At 38.6% G+C, this 22,393-nt stretch overlaps 3 protein-coding genes across 3 annotated transcripts; 2 read left to right on the forward strand and 1 right to left on the reverse strand.

Moving 5' to 3' along the window:
- The first annotated feature begins 245 nt into the window (after window positions 1–245).
- LOC145477949 (oxaloacetate decarboxylase, mitochondrial-like) lies at window positions 246–9,687 on the forward strand. The gene is made up of 4 exons (XM_081455826.1): window positions 246–1,035; window positions 1,125–1,221; window positions 5,171–5,326; window positions 7,739–9,687. Exons 1-4 carry the CDS (start codon window positions 959–961, stop codon window positions 8,072–8,074), a joined length of 666 nt encoding a protein of 221 aa, XP_081311952.1. The 5' UTR covers window positions 246–958; the 3' UTR covers window positions 8,075–9,687.
- On the forward strand, window positions 9,681–15,523 carry LOC145477950 (uncharacterized). The gene is made up of 3 exons (XM_081455827.1): window positions 9,681–11,856; window positions 11,942–12,038; window positions 14,107–15,523. Exons 1-3 carry the CDS (start codon window positions 11,774–11,776, stop codon window positions 14,590–14,592), a joined length of 666 nt encoding a protein of 221 aa, XP_081311953.1. The 5' UTR covers window positions 9,681–11,773; the 3' UTR covers window positions 14,593–15,523.
- On the reverse strand, window positions 14,106–21,024 carry LOC145477948 (stimulator of interferon genes protein 7-like). Its single transcript, XM_081455825.1, has 3 exons — window positions 18,012–21,024; window positions 16,398–16,588; window positions 14,106–14,182 (listed from the first exon to the last, which is right to left on the reverse strand). The coding sequence occupies exons 1-2, from the start codon at window positions 18,945–18,947 to the stop codon at window positions 16,415–16,417; spliced, it is 1,110 nt and encodes a 369-aa protein (XP_081311951.1). The 5' UTR covers window positions 18,948–21,024; the 3' UTR covers window positions 14,106–14,182; window positions 16,398–16,414.
- Window positions 21,025–22,393: the final 1,369 nt, after the last annotated feature.

Below are 22,393 nucleotides of genomic sequence, written 5' to 3' on the forward strand. Positions count from 1 at the left end.
TACGTATATGCTAAAATAAGCACTTTTTTTAAAGAAAAGATGTTGCACCTCCGAAAAAAAAACGGCCACTTTCCTCTGTACCAGGAGCCATAATCGGGGACCCGATTATGGCTCCTGTCTGTACCCAAAGTGGCCGTTGTGGAGAGGTTCAGCTGTAACAAGAAAATGCAAGTGACTCGTGGTATATTCCATGCATCAAAAACTGGATTATTGGATAATACATTTTAAGAGCTTTCACTGGCTTAGCCACCATGGTGTATGAGCCATGATACCATGCTCTACAAGTATGGTAAGCGTACGCGTAATTTTTTGGGGCGTTTTTATTTTTACTTTGTTTCATTTTTCTATATTTTGGGGGCGTTTTTAATAAAACAATTATTTGATCAGACGATTACAGCCCACTCGGCGCTGAGCGCCTCGTAGGCTATCTACCATTTAATATCAAACGAGGAAAGGAGAATTTTGATTAATTACTTCCCTTTGCGGTCCGAATTTTGCATTACGGACCGCTAAGATGGGCTGCTCACGAATTACTTGTTTCCGCTAACTGCTTTTTCCACTCATTGCACAAAATAGACAGGTTTTTCCTAAGTGGAAATCTTTTTCGCGTCTCCGAAGGAGAGAACACAATCAAAAAACCCACAACATGACGTAAGACCGGAAAAAGGACACAGAAATTGGTAAAAGTAAGTGTATTTAAATCTACACTGAATTTTAAGCTGAAAATTCCTGGAATACGGCAAAATCGGCTCAGTAAGAACAAGCCTAATAATTCTAAACGCTTCCTGTGTTGGAAATTTAATGCATGTTGAGTAAACGTGACAGAAGATGTCATGAAAATGCCAATTTCGTTTTTCAGTATGGTCCAGTAGGTAGCGATCTTCCCCCAGCCCACCCGTCTCCATGCTAACCCTAGTCTCCGCCCTCGCGCCCTGAAAGAAGTCTCCATCAAAGCAAGATGGCTTCCCAGGGGAGAGATCTGCGAAGGTTTATGGAATTTGGACGAAAAATAATCGGAGTGGGTAAAAACTACAGGTTAGTTTAGCCTTGATGTCTTGAAGATCAATCAGTGCTTGTTTGACTGTTTCATTTAAAATCTCTTTTGTAAATTGTTATTATTCTAGACCCCATGGATCTTCACAACAACCACCTCCTGCTCAAGATCCTTTAATTTTTCTCAAACCTCCATCAACATATCTGAGCCCTGGAGGAAATATTAAGGTAACCTAGTGACTTAATAGACGAATAAACGCAAACCTCTGTTATTCCCAAAGGTGCGAACGTGGCGAGAAATGTCGTAGTCAGTTTAGGAAGGTTTTACTCGCCACGAGGACGGCATAAGCTTACATACATAGTATATTTGGTGATGCAGGTCAGTTACCGGCTGCGCTAAGCTGATGTGGGCCTGCGATAATTGTAACTATCGTCTAATTAAAATACTTACAAAAATAGTCCAGAAATCCTAACATAAAATAGAAACAATAATCACAAAAATAAAATAAAATATTAATATATATTATTAAAAACTAGATCATTGGATAATGCAGTTTGAGAGTTTTCATTGGCTTAGCCATCATATGTTATGAGTAATTATACTCTGCTCTACAAATATGGTGAGCGTATGCATGATTTTTTGGGGCGTTTTTATTTTTATTTTAGTTTAATAGTTTTCTAAATTTGGGGGGTGTTCTTAATATTAAAGAACATTACAGTGCGTTAACTGAAACCGGGGTCACCCAGACAATGAAAACCAATCAGATGGCAGAACTGAAACAATAGATTCCAACATTTTGAAATCCAGCCAATGAAATGTCCGGTTAAAAACAATGAAATCTCAGCTTGTTGAATGTGATGCTTACGCAACTACGGTGTCTGTTAATAAACTGTCAAGCTCAAGCCGTTAGTACTTTCATGTTAGAAAATATTGTGTTACTTTACTTCCGATTTTATATTGACAAGCCTGGTAAACTTAGATTGACCGTTTTCCACTGTGAACAAACGGCCTCACTTTTACGGTTGTTGTTTGAAATTGTAGATTAACAGATTTTGACAGTTTTGTTAAAAAATAGAGTCTGCTCCTGTTGTCCGTGTGTGTTTCTATTTTTACAAGGCTTTCGATTATCTACCATGCATTTCTCGGAAAAACCATTACATTCATTGTGTCAGCAGCTGCACATTTCGGAGTTTGAGCTCCCTTTTTGGGTTATCAGTGTATTGAAATAACATCTTCATGGAAAATTCAAACAAATTTTTTTCCACGTTGTTTTATCAAAGCCTCAGTGTGTAAAATCACTCATTCAAAAACAAAAGACGATAGCACCATGCATAGGAACCTCCCCTGGATGGAAAAATCAAAGATATCTCAACAAAGAATTCAGGTTACAAGTCCATTTTTAGTGCAGAGTGCACTATTGGGATGGTTTGGAGGTTGACGTCGTTAAAGCACAATGGCAATAAGGCACTATGGCATTATGGAAATAAGGTGTGAACTTTAATGTTTGTTTAATTAATTAATTTCAGTTAATTAATTAGCATCGTTGGTAAGGGGGTGGGGTAGGTACCTCTGTTTTCTACGTGAAACGTATCATACTTACGTTACTCCCAAGATAACATCACAAACCTACATATGTTTTCGCAGATCTCTTGCTATCCTAGTGGTGCTATTCTCTTAAGAACAAAATCAATTTGCTCGAAATGCATGCGCAGATAACTTAGTCTTCAGTGTCCAGTTCTGGCCCTCTCTCTGTCACGCAACGCTACCGTTGCGTTGCTTGACAGAGAGAGGGCCAGAACTGGACTATTTTGACCGGGGATAGTGGCTGTATTTCAGTGTGACTGCATATCATCTGGAATCACCCCTAGCTCGATTCAAGAAATTTCGTCTGCTGTTTTACAACTATTGCATGTTTGCCACGGTTCAAATAAAGAATGCTTCACCTTAACGGCTTGTCTATTTCCTCTTCTATGAAGGGAGCAAAAAGTTCATGTTCAGCCAAACTTTCCCACATTAGTAACATATAAAACTAATTAATTTGTGACACAAGAAACTTCGGAAATATTGCGGCAGACTCCGTGGCACTTAATGAAATCGCCAATTAATTTCATCAGTCTTTGAGGTGACTCTCTCACCGCTGTAGGATATAATTTTGCCCAAGTAATGATCTCTACCTTCAGTACTTCTCATTGAAACGCTCCTCAGTTGTATTAATTGATAGCATTGTATTTTAGTTTGACGTGAATAAGAACGAACTATTCCGTGACTGGATGTGACTATTTGGTAATTAGATTAGTTCTTGCTTTTCTGTGAGCCGAAAATTTGCATTTGGAGTAAAACAAAATCGTTCCTCTTTGATTTTTCATAAGATATCTAGCTTTATTACATTTATCTCCAGCAGTAAGTAAAAAAATACACATCTTTCTTAAATTTTTGAGGAAACAAGGGTATCATGTTGCATAGCTCAGCGAGAAAACAAAAGTATCAAGCTACATACGTTGGAGTGAAAAATAAAATTGTCATATTTGCCGCTTCTGTGTATTATTGAATTTAAAATGACTGAAACTCAGTGTAAAACATCACAATAAAATTCAAAGCCGTCTTGACAAACAGTAATTGTAAGTTATATTTGGACCTTGAAAGAAAAAACAAACATGAAACTTACACAATGCTAAGATTACGTCTTATCACGTTTTTGTCCGCTCATATTAGTTGACTACCAAGGGAGAGAATGGCATGGGTAAGGACCTATGTGACTACTGTATCAGAGCCGTAAATTGCATTCTGCACTATCTGAGATTGTGTCACCAGTTGTATCAAGTTAACTTTTCATTTCTCCAGTTTGAAGTTTGCTTTCAGCTTATTTCAGTTACTTTGAAAATAATCCCTTTCCAATTTGTACATTTCAAACCTGTGCACCTGCGAAACTTCTCGGAAACCATTTGAAGGGTTTCTTTTAAACAGCCTTGACAATATTCGAACCCTACACCACTCACTCTGCTGGCGATATATATTTATGAGTGACACTCTTACGCAGCTTTTCTTTTCATGTATTTTCTAAACCAACCAATGACCCCATAGAAAGTGCAGCATATAATTTCTCTTAAACCCGCAAGCATGGCCATAAGCATGCAAAACTACTAACGGCTCGAGCTTGACAAGTTATTAACTGACACCGTAATCGGGTTAGCATCACAACGAACCAGTACCAGACATTTGATTGGCTGGATTTGAAAATAGGACATTTGATTGGCTGGATTTGAAAATGTTGGAATCTATTGTTTCAGGTCTGTCATCTGATTGGTTCTCATTGTCTGGGTGACCCCGGTTTCAGTAAATGCACTGTAATTATTCCACTTGTGCTTGTTGTATATGAGATTATTATAGCCAACTCATATCCAATGGGTGCTCATGGAATAATTGTTAACTGTAAATAGATACATAACATAATTACGGAAGTGTCATATACTGAAATTAAAATTTTTAAGAATATTTAAAATTTGACAAGTCCTTGTTACAAACAAGAGTGGATCTAAGGTGGGTTCTTCCCAAAAAGAAGGATATCCTGTTACAGACAAAATACAAACAACTCTCTCATCAAGTTTTTATTTATTCTTATTAATGAATTACCATTGTTTACCTGTAAAGACGTATTCCTCTGTAATTGGAAAATTATGTACTCCATAAATTAAGATTTCTGTAACAATATCCAGAAAACTGACACACCTATCTGCCCTATCTGCTAAGCCAGAATGTATGTCTTGCCATACATTTTGTAAAACAAATGCTGAAAAAAGGAAAAGGTAAAGAATCATGTCATGGATCTGCCTTTGGTAACCATGTATTCAGACTGCATCCAAATTGTAAATATGCAAGTCATAATAAAGTTGTTGTTGTTGTTGTTGATGATGATGAGAACTCTTTTTATCCCACCTAACTTGTTATTTTTGGAGGTGGCCTAAGTGACAATTTCCCATGTCCAATAGCCATTAAAAACCTGAGTGGTGAGAGATACTCTGAGCAGCAAAGTGTGTTATCAAAGAATACAAAACATTTGACCCTAGCAAGGCTTAAACCTAGACCTGAGGAAATCAATTGTGTTAAATTATGCCAATTTCTGGTGGTATTTATTGGGAGTTTATATTATTAACACATTGCCTCAACTTTTATGACCAGATTCCTGTGGGTCGTGATCAGATTTACCACGAGGTGGAACTTGGTGTTGTGATTGGTAAAACAGGTGTGTCCATTTCTGAGTCACAGGCCATGGATCATGTTGGTGGATACACTCTGGCTTTAGACATGACTGATCTGGATCTTATTCTTGAAAAAGTAAGCAAGTAAAGTGATCAGTTTTGGGGGCTAGAGGCTCTCTGATCCATCCAGGTGTACATAATCTCAATTCTGGGGATGATACTCAGTGATGGACTAGTATCCCATTCAGCAGGGAAGTAGAATTTCTCTTAGTCAATTCATGCTATAGAAACCAAAGAAGTGGATGGGCAACTAGGCTTAAGGTTACCGTATACCTTCAGATCGGCAATTTTCTTCAAATTTGGATTTTTGGGTCAAAGTAATGGTCGAACAGTAATCTCTAATTTCTGAAAACAAAAAATTGAAAAAACTAAATATTGGTGGAGAAATGGAGGTTCTATGTTATGGCCAGAAGTAAAAGTTCCCTCTTGATTGACAGCCCTATAACACGTATGCAATCAACCGAGACGACTTTCGCGGGAATATTACCTGTATGGATAACACGAATTGACTGGCTACTCACCTCTACTCAGTTGATCAGCAGTTTTAATCCAAGCATTTTTCGTATCAGGTGTAATTCTATTAAGTTATAAGTAAACATGGACCACGGAAAACTCCGTGGACCAGTTCGAAAAAGCGAAAGCAGCGAAGAACGAATGAAAATAAATCTCAGAGTGAAGAAGCGAAAATTAGCCTTGCGGATGAAGCTATGGCTATCATATCAAGCGGGCAAAAAGAGCGAGTCAAGGAAGAGAAAAGTTATGTAAAAATTTGGCAACTTGACAGCAATAACAGCGATTTTTACAGTGACTCTTCTGTTGAGTCTGATACCGACGAATCGTCTGACTCATTGGGATCCATTGGATCCATTATCCGAGCACATTTGCTCCACCACGCTTTCTTTTGTTTGTTTTCTCCACCCAGCCACTCTAGCGTTTGTATCCTTTTTCGTCTTCCCCATTTTGCCAGACCAGCTTCGAGAAATACCGAGCTACAGAAAAATTATTTCTCCGCCTTGAGTGCATTGCGAAACACAAGTGTGTTTTGGAGATTCGTGCGTAAATTTCAGCACGAGAAAAAACTTTGCAAATGCTGATTGGCTCAGTGATCTGAGAACCCAGTTGAAGGCTTTTGTGGGTGCAGTTTGTTTGCAAAGCAAGAGATTTTTCTTAGCGCTGTTTTCTTGAACAAATTTTTTCACTTGAAGCAGACACTTTAAAGGGAATTTCTTCGATTGCCCTCAAATTTGGACAGTAGCTAGATTAACATATAAATAATAAACAAAAACATTCTGCGAATTGTTTGTTTCGAAGTATTTTTTTGCAAGAGTGACTTTTGTGCGATCACTTCACATTTTTTAAATCCTATTTTGAAAAAGTTCTGTAACTTTTTATTACAATTGAATATGGCAAAACACAGACACTCTTTTTTAGTGCTTTTTGTCCTTAAACCAGGGAAAAACTAAATTGGCGAAAAGCAAAATTCACTTTGACTTGTAGCTTCCAAAAGGTGATTAGGGCGCTTGCAGTTAGTGATCCTGAAAAAATCGGCAATTCATTTCATTTTAAAATTCTTGTATAGTTTGATAGCCAGCTCTATAAGCTGTAATTTGAAGTAGGAGCTTAGGTATCTACCGCTTAAACCGGACGCGCTGCATTGCTTGGACGCGAGACACCCCTGAAGGTATACGGTAACCTTAATTAAACCTGTGAATTAAAATGTTACAGATATATTACAGTACTACAATATGTTACACCCCAGCCAGTGCTTGAGTGTAGATGTTTCAGGCAAGATTTCATGCTTGGTAATGATTATTGCTTTTTGTTATATGGCTGTGTCTCACAAGGACTGGGAACTACGGAATTCATGAATTTGATCGGCTGAAATCGACATTGAAAGCATTCTAGATTTTCCCATCTAGACCAGTTACATTTTGCGGAGAAAAAGTTGCAAACTAAAATGCAAAACTATTGACTATTTTCTTCCAACAATATTTATTTATGGAGGTGCCAGAAAGCCAGATGAGAAAAATGTAAAGAGGACGAGCAAACTTTGGCAGAATTATTTCAATTTCAGCTCATCACCGTTCGTAAGCAAGCTGCCAGCTAGTACAAACCAGTCGCATTAAAAGAATTAATTTTTCTCGTTTGCCATATAATAAACATCTTATTAACCAAGCTTAGTCAGTCTGTATGGGAGAATCTTGACCTCAGTTGAGTGTACAGACCTCACTGTGTTCGGTCTGTACTCACGACTTCAGGCAAGATTCTCCCATACAGACCTCCTGCTCAGTTAATAAGAGTTAAATAATAATGAAATATGAGGCCTATAAACAGAGAGTAAAATGTAAAGAGGAAAAAAAACTAAGCAACAACCTTGTAGCAATCAAGATAATTTCCATTTCCTTGATTGTGGTTGTGCAGTGCCAGTATTCTACTTGAGGTTCCAGCGTGTTATTAGCTAACAGTGGCTGCATCTATTCATTTGTAGAATGAAAACAAGAAACTTACCTATCCCTGGGCACTTGCTAAAGGCTTTGATACAGCGACACCTGCCAGTGATTTCATTCCCTTATCAGAGATTCCAGACCCTAACAATGTGCGCTTATGGTCAAAAATTGATGGTGAAGTGAAGCAAGACGGAAACACACAGGATATGATTTATAAGATTTCTCATTTAATAAGTTTTGTTAGTCAGTATATGACACTAGAGGAAGGTGATTTGATCTTAACAGGAACTCCAGAGGGAAACTCACCTGTCAGAAGAGGCCAGACAATAGTTTGTGGTCTAGGTGATAAAATACAAATGACATTTCCTGTCTCATAACAAGGTATAAATGTTTGATGTTTTAAGGATGGCAAATGGTACCTATAAAATTGCCACTCTCAAGAACTTTTGATGATATCTAGACTAGTTTTTAAGTGTGGATTATTTTTCTGTTCTTCGCCCTAAAAATTTAAACCTAATCTATGTCAAACTGACAACCATAATAATATTTCATTGTATCCTGCAAACAAGCTCCTGGTGAGGACGGAAAAAAATTTGGACGAGTGCGAAACAGAAGAATTCAGAGAGCAAAGAGATCAGGGTGGGGACAGGGGAGCCTGTAGACTTTGTTTTTGATGTGCCTATCTGCCCTTGGTGATAAGTATGTAACAAATCAGTCAATGAGGTAATTAGACCTGTCAAGAAGCTACATTTTCGGTACTTGCAAACAGTTCTAATCAAGCTAATCAAATAGCCGGGCCGGGCGTCATAATATAGGGTGCAAGTAAGCAACATGTTCACAGAATATTTCAAACACTTTGTCCCCCAGAGCCAATACTTAGAGAGCTTAAAACACATTTTGTAATAGTGAAATGAGCCTAAAAAAATGATAAGCACATGATAGAGGTCTCAAACTCTGCAAAGCGATAAGCAGATAACAGTGGAAAGTCCGGAAACCATGCCTTTGACTCTAAAAAAATTGCTGTAGCACCGCCAAACAGCTCCACTCCACTAGCTTCTGCTTAAAATTCCTCCTCGTAACAGAGCATTAAGTACCCTTCAGAATCACTTGTGAAATAATGAGAGGTTGAGAGACTGTAACTTAAAAAAGAACGGCAAATGCACTATTGTAACGAACCGTTGGAGTCGTATAATTTTACAAAGATCTGTCAAATATTCATCTCAAAGATATCAATAATCAGCAATTTAACCAATCATATCATGATACCAGGAGATGGTATCATAGAGCAGCATCATCAGTAGAATGTCTACAGGTTCCCTCGCTTTGTTTGGGAGTCTGTTCGCAGGCTAATTTCACTGCCACAGGTTTTCAGGCCAACTCTTTTAAGATTTTACCATGGTGTATCAATAATAATTCCATTTAGTAAACTTTCCATTACTGTTCATTTATCATACACTGCTTTGGTAGCAAAGACAGTCAAACCTCTTTAATACGTATGGACCCACGCCCCGGGGGGGGGGGGTACTTTGCGAATTTCTGGGTGGGGATGTGCCGCTGGGACCCTGGAACCCTTAGCCTATACCAGAGCTAGTTCAGCTGAATTTTGCTATCCTATACTAGAGTAAACTCCCCAAATCCCCCCATCTATCGACACTGTTGAGGCTGATTTGCGTAAATTATTTCTCCGCCTTGAGTGCATTGCGAAACACAAGTGTGTTTTGGAGATTCGTGCGTAAATTTCAGCACGAGAAAAAACTTTGCAAACGTAAGCTGATTTGGCTTTTTTACATTTTTGGGTGGTAGTTCCTGGTTTCCTTACTCAAGATAAAATTTTCAATCAAGCAGTCAGTTTTGTGAAAAATGATGCCCTATTCTAGACCCAAACTCTCTGATTTATATACCCCATCCTTGAGTAAGCTGCTTGAAAACCATATCCTTCACAGTGGCACATACCTATATAGCCCATATATGGCAGTGCCCCCCCCCCCCCCCCCGGGATTCACCAAAGGTTGTGTCAGGCTGTGTCAGAGTTTTATTTCTTAAATTAGAAACAATTGAAGGCTTTTGTGCAAAAAGGGCGTATGTAGCATTTTGGGCCAATTTTTAGTTTTTGTAGGATCGAGCTAATTTTTGGCAGACTGACTTGTTTTGACATGAGAAGCATTGTTGCATAATTGTTTTTGTTGATTTGCGCTTCGTTTTCGAGAAATAACGTACATATGCCCTTTTTGCCCGAAAGCCTTCAATTATTCTTTTTATATTGGTGACATCTTCACTGCCTGTACTACTAAGAACAGCACTGTCAAAGCATGATGTGATTGATTGAAATGAAATAATGATATTAAGATGGCTTACTACTGTTTTTCTGAGACTCCATAGTGCGCGCTAGCTTTGCCTGCCAAACGTCAGTATTAATCGCGTGGTCAGAAATGACGCAAGTAACCCTCAGAAGAAATGAAATCCACTTCGGCACCTGAAAGGCGTTAAATCACTTTGATATAAGTAGCAATAGTTTCAAACTCAGTTCAAACATGTGTTTAAGCCTAGGGCCAAAAAAAGATGACAAAAAAGCTCTGAAAATAACCGGTAAAAGAGCTCTAAATTACTCTTGCTTTCTTGCACATGATACATGGCGTCACATGAGTGCGGGCTAAATAAATAACCATGCGTGACAACGCGCATGTTTTTCTGATTTTTGTGATGTCAGCGTGACCAAATAAATGCTGATTTTCTCGCGTTCCCTTCTGTGAATTTTTTTGATTTGGCTCAGTTCTAACCATATACAATTCCTATAAAATATTCTATTTTTGTTAAAATCTGTAAGAGCTAATCTTATATATTTAGAATAATGACAAATTACAGAATATTGGAAAAACTGTCTGAACAACCTTGACTTTTTCCCAATTCAAAATATCAGGCAATATCATTTCCATGATGGGGCAAAGTATCAAAAAATTTCATTGAAGGAAAGAAGAAATAGTAAGGAGTTTAGGCCGAAATGAGGAATATATCTGCTTGTATTTAAATGAGATGTTGCCATGGTAATGGCCTTAATCCAAAAGTTGACTACTAAAAAATAAGCCTTATTTTAACAGTACCCATACTGGTATATCTCTACATGGAAAACTTTAAAAGAAATTAACTAAGTTTCCTTTTCTAACATACGCTCTACAGGGAGGGTGTTCGTAAATACTCCAGGGAGCCACCTTAACTAGTCTTTATAGTTAACATAAAGCTTGCATTTTACTTGCTAAAGAATTTCAATCTTGAAGTTTTACTTCTTTAATTGTTAAGTACCAGCATGTACCATAATTCATGAAGACTGCATACAAACCCCTTTCCTTTTTGTTAGCCATTTTTTAGCCTCCTTTCCAGCTAACCAAATGGTTAGAACATGCCATAATCGGGAACAAAAGAAGCTGAGACACTACCTGAAAACAAACTTTCTCCCTTCATTAGTGTAATTTGTTCTGATTTACACTCCTTATATTTCACCCTCCCTCCCCTGTTTCTAGTGTTGTATTCATGTCACAACATCGCCAAAGCCTGTTTCAACATTGATTGAGGGTGAGGGTGGCTATCGACAAGGGAAGTACGAATCTCGGTTCGAAAACGTCCAATTTGCAAAAATGTTGCAAGGCTTTTGTCCCTGATTTTAGATGCATTCCCTTTATGAAGATAATTAGATTATCTCTCTTACTAAATTTTAGAGTGCTGATGCTCTCTTCCAGACCAAAGTAATATATTGGCATTTATTTGCCCCACTATGGCCAAGAATATAACATTGGTTGCCCTGTCTTCTGATATAAAATGCCCCGGCCAGTAGAACTTGAGGAGTACGCCCTTCTGGCAAATTAGGACTCAATTAGGGAAACCTGTGCAGCAATTTGTTAGAAAGTTTCCAAACTTTTTTGACAACCAGGAGTTTTCGATCACTTACATTTCCCACCCACCACACCAAAGTGGACCTACACTGCTCCCCCGCCCCCACAAACCTAAGAGGAATTGGCTGTATAATCCCAGAGGAAATATCGTTTTTCGTCGGGGAATGGGTACGGCTGCAAGAAGGCTACAAAATGGCGGTCACGGTTGGTCCTCGGGATCTCCGAAGATTTGTGAAGTTTGGGCGGAAAATAGTCGCAGTCGGAAGAAACTACAGGTATGGAAAAAGCTATTTTATGTTTAAAACGAAGGACTTCCAAGGTACAAGAAAAGTGAAGTGTATTATTAATTTCATTCGTCAGAGAACACGCTGCAGAGCTAGGAAATCCTGTACCGAAAAGTCCATTGATCTTTTTTAAACCTCCATCAAGCTACCTGGAGCGAGGAGGAAAAATCAAGGTATCTTACATTTTCTCTCAATTTGTCCACCTTTCGATGTCAGCATAAGCTTAAGTGTAATTTACTTACCAACGAAACACATAAGAATTCCCATTCCCGGGAGGTTGTCTGAATAGAGGGTTAAAAATGGTCCCGCCACTAAATTTTTGCTCCATCCTGCTTACTTCGGACGTGCCATCCCGATCCCGCACCTTTGCCTCAGGGGCAAGGGGGAGTACTCCCTTATATGGGCTGTATAAGGTATGTGTGGGGGGGATGGCGGGGGGGGGGGTACTCCCCTATATGGACTATATAGATATGTGCAGCCTTAAGGGTTTTTGAGCCATTTTGATCATAAACAGGGTATCGACTTTGGCCATTTTGGTCTTAAATAGGGTATGCTTTTAGCACCCTGGGCCGGGTTGTTCGAAAGCTGGTTAACGCTAACCCAAGTTTAAAAGTTAACCGAGGTAACAATTTTTCTTCTACAGAAATGTTTTTCACTGCTTATGTTTTGTGTAGATTGAGATTACTCAAGCTCAAAACTGAAGGACAAACAATATAAACAGAAAACCTCACCGAAAATGTTCAAAAATGAAATCAAAATTCTCGCTAATCCTGGGTTAGCTTAATCGGGCTTTGAACAACCCGGCCCTGGTCTTGAATTGGGTATGTTTCTTTGAAGAAGCTACTTTTTCATCATTATCAGTAAGACCGCCAACAAAAGCCCTTCGTGACTTATGTTTAGGGCAACTGTGCCAGCCACAATGGTCATAAATAGGGTATCAAATTTTGGCCAGGTCATAAATAGGGTAGCAAAAATCACAGATTTTGGTCATAAATAGGGTAAGGGTTTTGCTTGAATGCAGGTTTTACTTCACTGACAATCAAGTCAACTAGCTCTATTGATGATTCCCTAGACTTTACCCTTTACATTTCTAAATCACAAAATACAACACAAGATCAAGCAGCTTTGGGATGGAGGACTGAATTTAGTGAAAATCAATGAAATCAAATGTTAAAATATGTCCCAATAGTTGCACAACGAAACTGTAAATAAATTGTACAAAAACTGCTTAATGTGAAAGAGACAGAATAAACTATTACACGTACTTAAGAATACTATATCTAAGGGATAGACACAACACAAATGACTTTGCAAGAGAAATAACACTGACAACAACTGCTACTTAAGGTGGCTCAAAACAGTTTCTAGCACTTAGATTGTGATGGGTCGTTTATAGCTACTCTTTATCACTTGATGCTACAATCATGGTATCACAAAACTGCCCAATCATTGGTGAACATGTTATCATTTTCGTTGCAAAATAGGTTACCATAGCAACAGTATACCCTGCTAAAAGCACCCTTAATTACAGCTTTAGGGGCTTATAATTAAAAAAACGGCACAGTGAATTTTTTTTATATTATCAAATTTTAATAAGCATGATAAGACACAACTTTTAGCAAAGTTTTAAAAAAAACTGTACATGGAGTTCAGAGCCACCTTAAATTTTCAAAAAAATAAGGTGGCTTTGAACCCTATGTACAGATTTTTTTTTAAACTTTGCCAAAAGTTGCAGCTTATCATGCTTATTAAAATTTGATAATATAAAAAAATTTCACCATGCCGTTTTTGAATTATAATCCCCTAAAGCTGAAATTAAGGGTGTTTTTAGCAGGTCATACCATTGCTATGGTAACCTATTGTGTCACGAAAATGATAACAATGCGTTCACCAATGATTGGGCAGTTTTTTGATAGCATGATTGTAGCATCAAGTGATAAAAAGTGGTTGTAATGACCCATCCAAGTCTAACTGCTGGAAACTGTTTTGAGCCACCTTAAGAAAAATAAGGCCCTACCTAAAATGAAGACCCTCTTTGAATGAATTTTTAGGCTCCTTTAATTTCTTTCTCAAGCTTTTTAATAGTAAACAATTTGGCCATTACAATATACTGTAGCTCACATCTATTATTTATTTATTATATAAATTTTGAAAGCTTAACAGCAAACAATCAGTACAAATGTCAAGCACAAAGTGGTATAAGGGCCTATTTCTCATTGTTGTTCCCTTTTGTCCATGTAGCTTCCTCCAGGCTGTGACCAGCTTCATCATGAAGTTGAACTTGGTGTTGTAATCGGTAAAACAGGTGTGGCTATTTCTGAAACAAATGCAATGGATCATGTTGGGGGATATGCCCTGGCTCTTGAAATGACTGCTAGAGATATTCAAAGTAAAGCCAAGAAGCTTGGCCACCCTTGGACTTTAGCGAAAGGTTTTGATACCGCACTACCTATCAGCAAATTTATCTCCAAGGGTGAGATTCCAGAACCTGATAATGTTCATCTTTGGCTGAAGGTTGATGGTGAATTGAAACAAGATGGAAACACTCAGGATCTGATCTTTAAGATTCCTTATCTTTTAAGTTACATTAGTCAGAGCACAACACTTGAAGAAGGGGATTTAATTTTGACTGGTACCCCACAGGGAGTCTCAGCAGTGAAGCCAGGGCAAACTATAGTTTGTGGTATTGGTAATATAATTGAAATGTCATTTCCTGTTTCATTTTAGAAAGGCAAGACAAAGTCATCTCAGTGTGTTCCAATGCAACATTTATTCCAAAAACATGAAAATACCAGTTTACAATGTAAATGTTATATGAGTAGCACTTTTTAACTAAATCATTTAAATTTATAGATAAACCTTATCTTTAAACCTTATACATTTTGAATACTGAGTTGTCCAATATTGGAGGAAGCATGGAAACAGGAAATAAACAATTTGTTTTTTTGTTTCACAATACATCAGCAATATATCTGTTAACCTGGCCGGCCCTGAACAGCATGCTATTAATCAGGTAAACTAACTTATTTCTCAAATTATGCGAAATCAGACAGCAGGAGAAAATTGAACTTGCAAATTATGTGAGTTTGCCTTGGGATCTTGTAATCTACTTAGTACTGATTTATACTTGATGTGGCGGTTTTCAATTAAGCATCGTAAAACCGAAACCAAAGTCATCACTCTGGCCAATCACAAAGGATACGGACAATCCAGTGAACCAATCAAAACTCAAAAGAGATGTAGCTGGCACTAAATGTAGGAAAAACATGTGTGAATAAGTCACGATTGGTGTTGCTGTTACTTCTTATTGCATGGGATAGTGGCATGTAGTGTGGTAATCAGAAAACAGTTACTTTTTTAAACTTGAGTGAAAACTGCTCTGTTGACCAATTACAATTTATACAAATAAAATAATGTATTGGAATCTATTTAATTCTGAATTTATCTTAGCGAATATAGTAGTTGTAAGTAGTAATGTTATTCTTAGTATTTAAATAGTTGTGAGTTTTTGTCACGAGCCCCTGGCTCAAGAGATGGGCAACCACTCCCTACGTTTACGACTTAAAATAAAGTTACCTTAACTTACCTTACATTGTTAACAATCTAAAACAGTCATTTTTTATTACGGTACTAAGCAAATAAAGCCATGCGACAAACAGCTGGATTATGTTTTGTAATTTCAAACCTTATCAGACATGAATAATTAAATTTCCTTAGCATTTGTAATGTTTCACTGAAATATATTATGTGATACCATATTTTCTTTGATCAACTTATAATGAAATTTACACCCTCTGTCATGGACAAACCAATTGCTTTAAAAGAGTAATGACAATAATAATGCATTATTTTTTTGCAAGACAGTAACAACTAAATGGCAGCATATCTCTACCTTCAACAATGTTCTGTGAAAATAATGTTGAGCTTATTTAAATATCTCTATTAACTTATCTTTATGAACTGCTTTCAATCTTTTATGATTTCTAAAGCATAAAACCTACTGTTGCCAACAGGTCAGGTTAATTAACCAGGTGCCGTGGGTAGGCCTAGTTCATAATTTTTTCAACATTTTTTTTTCCGTGGGTGACGTACCCCATTCCTTTGCTTGGCCAACATGCTTTGGCTCATTCCTTTAATTTTATGCAACAACAACTGTTCAAAGATAGAAATTTAACTTAAGTGACATTTGATCAAATTTAGGTTATTTACCCGATAGTGTTATAACAAATGTTGTTAAAACACCTCAGGATGAGAAGAAATGACACCAAACAAAGTTTAAAAATCTTTGTATGTTGATTGATTTCAATGTCAATTCCTAATCTCCATACAAACTCTTATATTATGCCTGGGTCACCTATGGCACCTCTTAGAATATACAGCAATCTTAAGGCACATAAAACACATAGAGCATACATTTAATTACAGTGTTGCACATAGATGTCATGCAAATACAAGAGTGAGTTTTTAACAGTTATCAAGCATCAAATCTAGCTGGTTCAAATTTGTCTGTTTGGGAGTTTTGGAACAGTTACCTGTTCTGTTACTTTTCTCAGTTGGCATCAACATGTTCATCCAGCACTATGTTAGCAGCATTGTACATCCCAACCAAAACATCAGCTATTTTGTTTGTCTCATTTCCCGAAATAGGTACTAACTCATACTTCCCTTTGCATTCAGGAGAATGATCCAGAATATCTTTCAGCTTTCGCATAAAGAGCACCACCTTTAAAACAAGGAAAAAATATTGATCGTCAGAGTAATAATCATAGAAAGGAAGGACCAAGATTCTCTTTCATGCCCCAGGTTTAGTTACTTCTCACATGTGGTCGTCACATGACTTTATTGTTACTGTTACGCCTACCATATGTCCCGCCTAATCTGGAACGCTCTTCAAAGTGGATACATTTGAAAATGCCAGATTTGCATAATTTAATGTGGATGGAAAACAACTTGATAACATGCTGATGTAATGGTAATCATGATTTCTCAGCGAAAGTCTTCCTCTAACAGAAATGGGTTCTGCTCTTTGTACTGTACTTAGATTTCTTGATACCTATTTTGGCAAGATTCCAAGTGACATTTTCCATTGATTTTGAATCTGCAGTCAGTTGCTATGTTCAATAGTAATTCCACCTTGTCACCAAACCATGAAACATGTTTTGTTGTTTTCATCAGATATCTTCTTTTGGCCAGATTTTGACATTTTAGGAGCCGTTATTCATACAAGTCCGTTCAAAAAAGCCGGATAGAAGAAGTACAAAGCCAAAATCATTGCTTGTTTAATTAGGCTCTTATGCACATGCTGAGGGGTGGTTTCAAGCATTTCTTCCGCCAGGGATCACACTTTGCTCATTTAATTCATTGACTAACCTCTTAAAAGGCTACAGAAAATAAGTTGTATTTTAAAAATATTTGTACCTCTTGGGGAAGACAATGAGTTTTGAACATTCTTGTGCTTAATTTTTAATATGGAATATTCCTTTTGGGTAACTGGATTTGTAAAGGGGAAGTCACTTGTAGGTTCATCTATACAACTTTATTGTGCATAAATGCATGGGAAACAGCCAACTGAGAAGTAACTTGTTTGCTTCCACTGCAGGTAAGCCAGGTCTTCTCTCCTGTATAAGCCCCGTAAGTGTATATGTCTGTCCCAGAGGTGGGTTTTGACAGGCTGTTTTAGTCTAAAATTGAGTTATAGATTTTCCAATCTTCATTTGAGACAGGGTCTTTCTAGGAAATTATATATAATAAGGCATTATTCACTGGAGGTGCAATAGGTACATAAAAACAATTTAGGTTTTGATGAAGCATTCCCTAGGCATTTGACAAGTTGATGTGTCCAGGGGCAGGGGTGTGGGAATTTGATGTCAATGGGTTGTTACTGAGGTAAGGAATTTGACACCATACTTATATGATGTATAAAAACAAGCTATACCAGAGACAGGGGAAGTGTTCAAAGATGCCTTTTTTCTTTCCCACCACTCATTTTTACCATGTATGTCCTGGGGTACGGGCAGTTGATCCCTGGGGATTTGATCACCCAGAGGACCATTTTTGGCTTTGGGAAACTGGAATTAGACCAATTGAAAATGAATAGAGGCTGCCTGATGGGGTATGTGGAAGACTTACATTGACTTATATGTTACCTGATGATCCCGCTCTTGGCGACTCAAGGGAGCATCTGCATGCGTGGACATGTCGTACAGGTTCATCAGAGGGGTGGCATACTCCAAAACAAAGTAATATTTGTCAACACCTCCGTCCGGGCGGGGCATCTCTATCTGGTGTACCGCATGCTTGTATGACCGCGCCTTTATACCACCCCTGTTAATTTTACACTCTGGGAGATTACCGGCCCATTTCACCCTGTCATCAGCATGCTCGATGTCATCATACGTGAAGCAGGTTTTTGGCAGCAAAATGAACAGCTTTTTCTTCGTTATCTGATAACGGAATTCATCCGATTTTCCAATCTGTTCTTCAAGTCTTGGAAGCACGAGCTTCAGGTAGCCAAAATAGTATCCCCAAGCCAGTCCATCAGCAAGATTCTTATTTTCTCTTTCATTGATCTCCGATGTTTCCACAGTAGACAGTTCTCGAAGACCGACAAGGAACACCAACTGTGGAACCAAGAAACAGTTTACTGCAAACATTATGGCGTAGTCTGGGTGGGAAAAGACTTCGTAATGTTCGTACAAAGCATAGCACACGAACAAAGCGAAAGCAACGGTGACGACTAAGATACTTCGCCCATTCCCGAAAGCGAAAGTGGAACTGAAAACGTTCTTCCAGTTTCCTTGATATCTCGTCCCCTTGTGTCTTACTTCTTCAGTCACCAGGCACATTCTTCGTACGAGCTCCCCAAAAGCTGCACTTAGAGTAAGCAAGGCAGCTGAAAAGACCAGAGAATGAATTCCTTCCTTGCTTCCTCTTTCCCTCACCGAGAACACAAGCACAACTCCAGACATAATGACGACCACTATTGATACGTTCACTGCCGCTCTTCCACGGGGCTTAAAAAGTGGTCCAAATCCATTGTTTTCTTGTTGAGCCACGTTAGCGTCAGGAGGCTGGTCAGCCATGATAAAGCGTGGTGAGCTAAGTCTTCGATCTGACTTGTACGTGGTTCTCTAGAAATGAGCCAATCTGTACCAACAACGGAGTTTTTGGTTTCTCAGAACAGGAAGGTTACTGAAGGGGAAAATCCCGAATTGCTAATACAGTTCATTTGATTGATCAGATCAGAAGCTACATCATCGATTCATGCGTGAGCAGCAATTTTCACTTTCGAATGGAATACCCCTAAGCAGATTATAGCATGATATGCAGCTCTTTCGCGAAGCTCGGGAAATGGCCTAAAGCCATTACTTTCTTGTTCTTTCACCAGCCATTGTATAGAAATTATTTCTATCTCTTAAGAATGTATCTGTGTTACGAAAAGAGCGAATTTGCGTCTCCCTGCAGTTGTACTTCTAGCTTCTCCAATTTGAAACAGCGAGGCTGACAGGGAAATCCCCTACTAAATTAAACACAGTTTGCAAGCTACATTATTTATTTATGCAATAAGGTATGAAAAATGCGCGAACAGCATTTTTCACTTTCAAGCAAGGCGGGCGATATTTTGATCGTAGCCTCCTACGTAAAAGCGCTTTAGGCTCGTCACGCACGAATGTTTAGGCGACAAACCTGAAGGAGGTCACCTCCTTCAGACGAACTCAGCTTGGTCAGAAACACCAAGCGATTTTATACAATGTTTCTTTTGGGTTTGCCAGACAAGTTTTATGAAAAATCTCAATACCCGGCGGTCAGAAATTCTTTTTGTTTTTCAACCAAAAATTCCATTCGAACCTGCTGAGAATACTCGATCTTTGTGTAGAAATACCAAGGGATATCCCAACCAATCACAGGCAGCCCAGACGTTGTATGCGATTAATACGTGACATTACGCTGTTGGCGATTGCGTGACAATTGTGGCCGTTTATAAGACAATGTATGAGAATGCTTCGAAAATTACTCTAAATGCTACGTGTAGAAAATAATTTGAATAAAATGGCTTACCTTATGTTTGCATTGCGTTGTTTTGATGTCTCTGGGTTCCTGGAGATGGTTTAGAGCCATTTAGGCGAGTTTTACTTTCTGGCGGTTTGCTTCCCCTAAAGAGAAACGAAAGGCGGGCAACCCACTGGCCTGAAGGCCCGCACTCAAAGCTCCGTCAATTCCACAAAAATGGTCTAATCTCGTCAAAATTGCCTCATGGCAGCCGTCGATAACTCTTCTTCCCATTCGCTTTCTCCCAAGGTTTCAAAGTTTATCTTAACCGCCCGAGAATCGCTGGTTTTCCAGCTCTTGCTTTCCATTTCGACTCCATTTCGATCCGTAACCGATTATCTTGGCCACAGGATTTGAATTTCTAGCTTAACGACCTCGCCATCGTGACAAAGTCGCCTCCAACCGTCGAGAGGCACGGCGCATTTTTTGATCATGCAAACTGCACCGTGCCGCGGTGTATAACTGAAATTAGCGCCTAAAAGCACTGTTAACTGCAAAAATACAAGGAGCAAACAATGTTCAGCTGAATTTAGCGCCTAAAAGCACTGTCAACTGCAGCGAGAGATGGCAACGAGTAACTGACCAATGCCCCGTGCCTCTCGACGGTTGGAGGCGACTTTGTCACGATGGCGAGGTCGTTAAGCTAGAAATTCAAATCCTGTGGCCAAGATAATCGGTTACGGATCGAAATGGAGCCGAAATGGAAAGCAAGAGCTGGAAAACCAGCGATTCTCGGACGGTTAAAATAAACTTTGAAACCTTGGGAGAAAGCGAATGGGAAGAAGAGTTATCGACGGCTGCCATGAGGCAATTTTGACGAGATTAGACCATTTTTGTGGAATTGACGGAGTTTTGAGTGCGGGCCTTCAGGCCAGTGGGTCGCCCGCCTTTCGTTTCTCTTTAGGGGAAGCAAACTGCCAGAAAGTAAAACTCGCCTAAATGGCTCTAAACCATGCAGGAACCCAGAGACATCAAAACAACGCAATGCAAACATAAGGTAAGCCATTTTATTCAAATTATTTTCTACACGTAGCATTTAGAGTAATTTTCGAAGCATTCTCATACATTGTCTTATAAACGGCCACAATTGTCACGCAATCGCCAACAGCATAATGTCACGTATTAATCGCATGCAACGTCTGGGCCGCCTGTGAACCAATCAGGCCTCTATTGTTCACATTGCTTTGGTATGAACACACAACACGACGAAAGTTCGCTACATGTTGCGCGACATGCGAAGACCCACTGAGGGACGGCGGAGTAAGTTCTTAGAACTGTCATGTTGGCTTTCAAGCTATTTAATTAAGCAGCTTAGTCGATATTCGCCGGCAGTCAAAAAAGTGTCTTTATAATGAATATAAACTGAAAAATACAATGTTCATAATAGTCAAGTACTTAAGCTTACTTTGAAGCTGCGGGTTTCGCCCCATGGCGAGTTCGAGTTTGACTGCCGGATATCTAGTATTTTTTGGAACCATCGTGCCCACGGGTCAAGATTTTTATAGAATGGCTGGAACAAAATCAAAACATTATTTAGAACCGCTTGGCATTTACAACAAATATCGAGTACTCTCAGAGGGTTTCAACTGTAAGAGAGTTGACTCCGGAGTCAGAGCACGAAAATTTACAAAGCCAAAATAAGACTTGAAATCGCTTGACATTTCTAAACAAAGATCTACTATTCTAAGAAGAATTCAATATGAGCTATTCCGTGGGAATTCAATAAGAATTTCAGACTGCCGGACATCTAGTTTTTCTTAAAACACTTCCTGTCTGACGGGTATCTCAGGATATTGCCGGAGCTAACATCACTTCCGTATAAAGTCAAATGTTTTTTTAAATCCAAATTTCCTCGGATAAGATTTTTTAAAAAATAATAAGTCCCTTTCCCCCTTCCTGAAAAAAAGCTTTTCTGATCATCAAAAGGTCTTTTGACAACAACTGTCAAGTTCTAGTGCGCCCATTGGTTAATTTTCATTTTTTTTTATCTAGGAAAATAGTATTTTCCTAGTTTTAGCTGTGGATGGGACATTTCACCGCTTCGCTTCCTGTTAGCCTTTTTTATCCGCTGGCCATTGCATAAGGCTTTTGCAGTCGTAGCGGAGTAAAAAAAAAAATGTAAATTAATCTTATTTATAGTAGTCATGTACTTAGCTATACAAGCACTAAAGCTTAGCTAGTTTACAGGCATGCCACTGAAACAAAGGAAACAAATATTTCAAATAAACGTAACAGTAAAAAATCCCAACTGGCAGGAGGCAGACCAGTTGGCTATTTACAAAGCGTGACCGAGGATTTGAACTCGGGACTACCGAAAAACAAATCCCGCTAGTCGCAGGTGGAGGCCTTGAGCCTGGGACCTCCTGATTACAAGGTTAGGGTGAAACGATTTCCTCACTGAGTGATTAGTTTTAATTCATATTGGCAGTGTTTCTCATTTGTTGTTTGGTCCAGGGAAAAAATGGTTCTCGGATGAATG

The sequence above is a fragment of the Orbicella franksi genome, chromosome 2 (assembly GCF_964199315.1).
Source record: "Orbicella franksi chromosome 2, jaOrbFran1.1, whole genome shotgun sequence".
Lineage (NCBI taxonomy): Eukaryota > Metazoa > Cnidaria > Anthozoa > Scleractinia > Merulinidae > Orbicella > Orbicella franksi.

Coding starts and splice junctions, on each gene's coding strand:
- LOC145477949 (XM_081455826.1), top strand. CDS start 959: ATGGCTTCCCAGGGGAGAGATCTGCGAAGGTTTATGGAATTTGGACGA. Junction 1,222..5,170: donor GCCCTGGAGGAAATATTAAG/GTAACCTAGTGA, acceptor TTTTATGACCAG/ATTCCTGTGGGTCGTGATCA. Junction 5,327..7,738: donor TGGATCTTATTCTTGAAAAA/GTAAGCAAGTAA, acceptor ATTCATTTGTAG/AATGAAAACAAGAAACTTAC.
- LOC145477950 (XM_081455827.1), top strand. CDS start 11,774: ATGGCGGTCACGGTTGGTCCTCGGGATCTCCGAAGATTTGTGAAGTTT. Junction 11,857..11,941: donor GCAGTCGGAAGAAACTACAG/GTATGGAAAAAG, acceptor TTCATTCGTCAG/AGAACACGCTGCAGAGCTAG. Junction 12,039..14,106: donor AGCGAGGAGGAAAAATCAAG/GTATCTTACATT, acceptor TTGTCCATGTAG/CTTCCTCCAGGCTGTGACCA.
- LOC145477948 (XM_081455825.1), bottom strand. CDS start 18,947: ATGGCTGACCAGCCTCCTGACGCTAACGTGGCTCAACAAGAAAACAAT. Junction 16,589..18,011: donor GCCAAGAGCGGGATCATCAG/GTAACATATAAG, acceptor CTTGTTTTAAAG/GTGGTGCTCTTTATGCGAAA.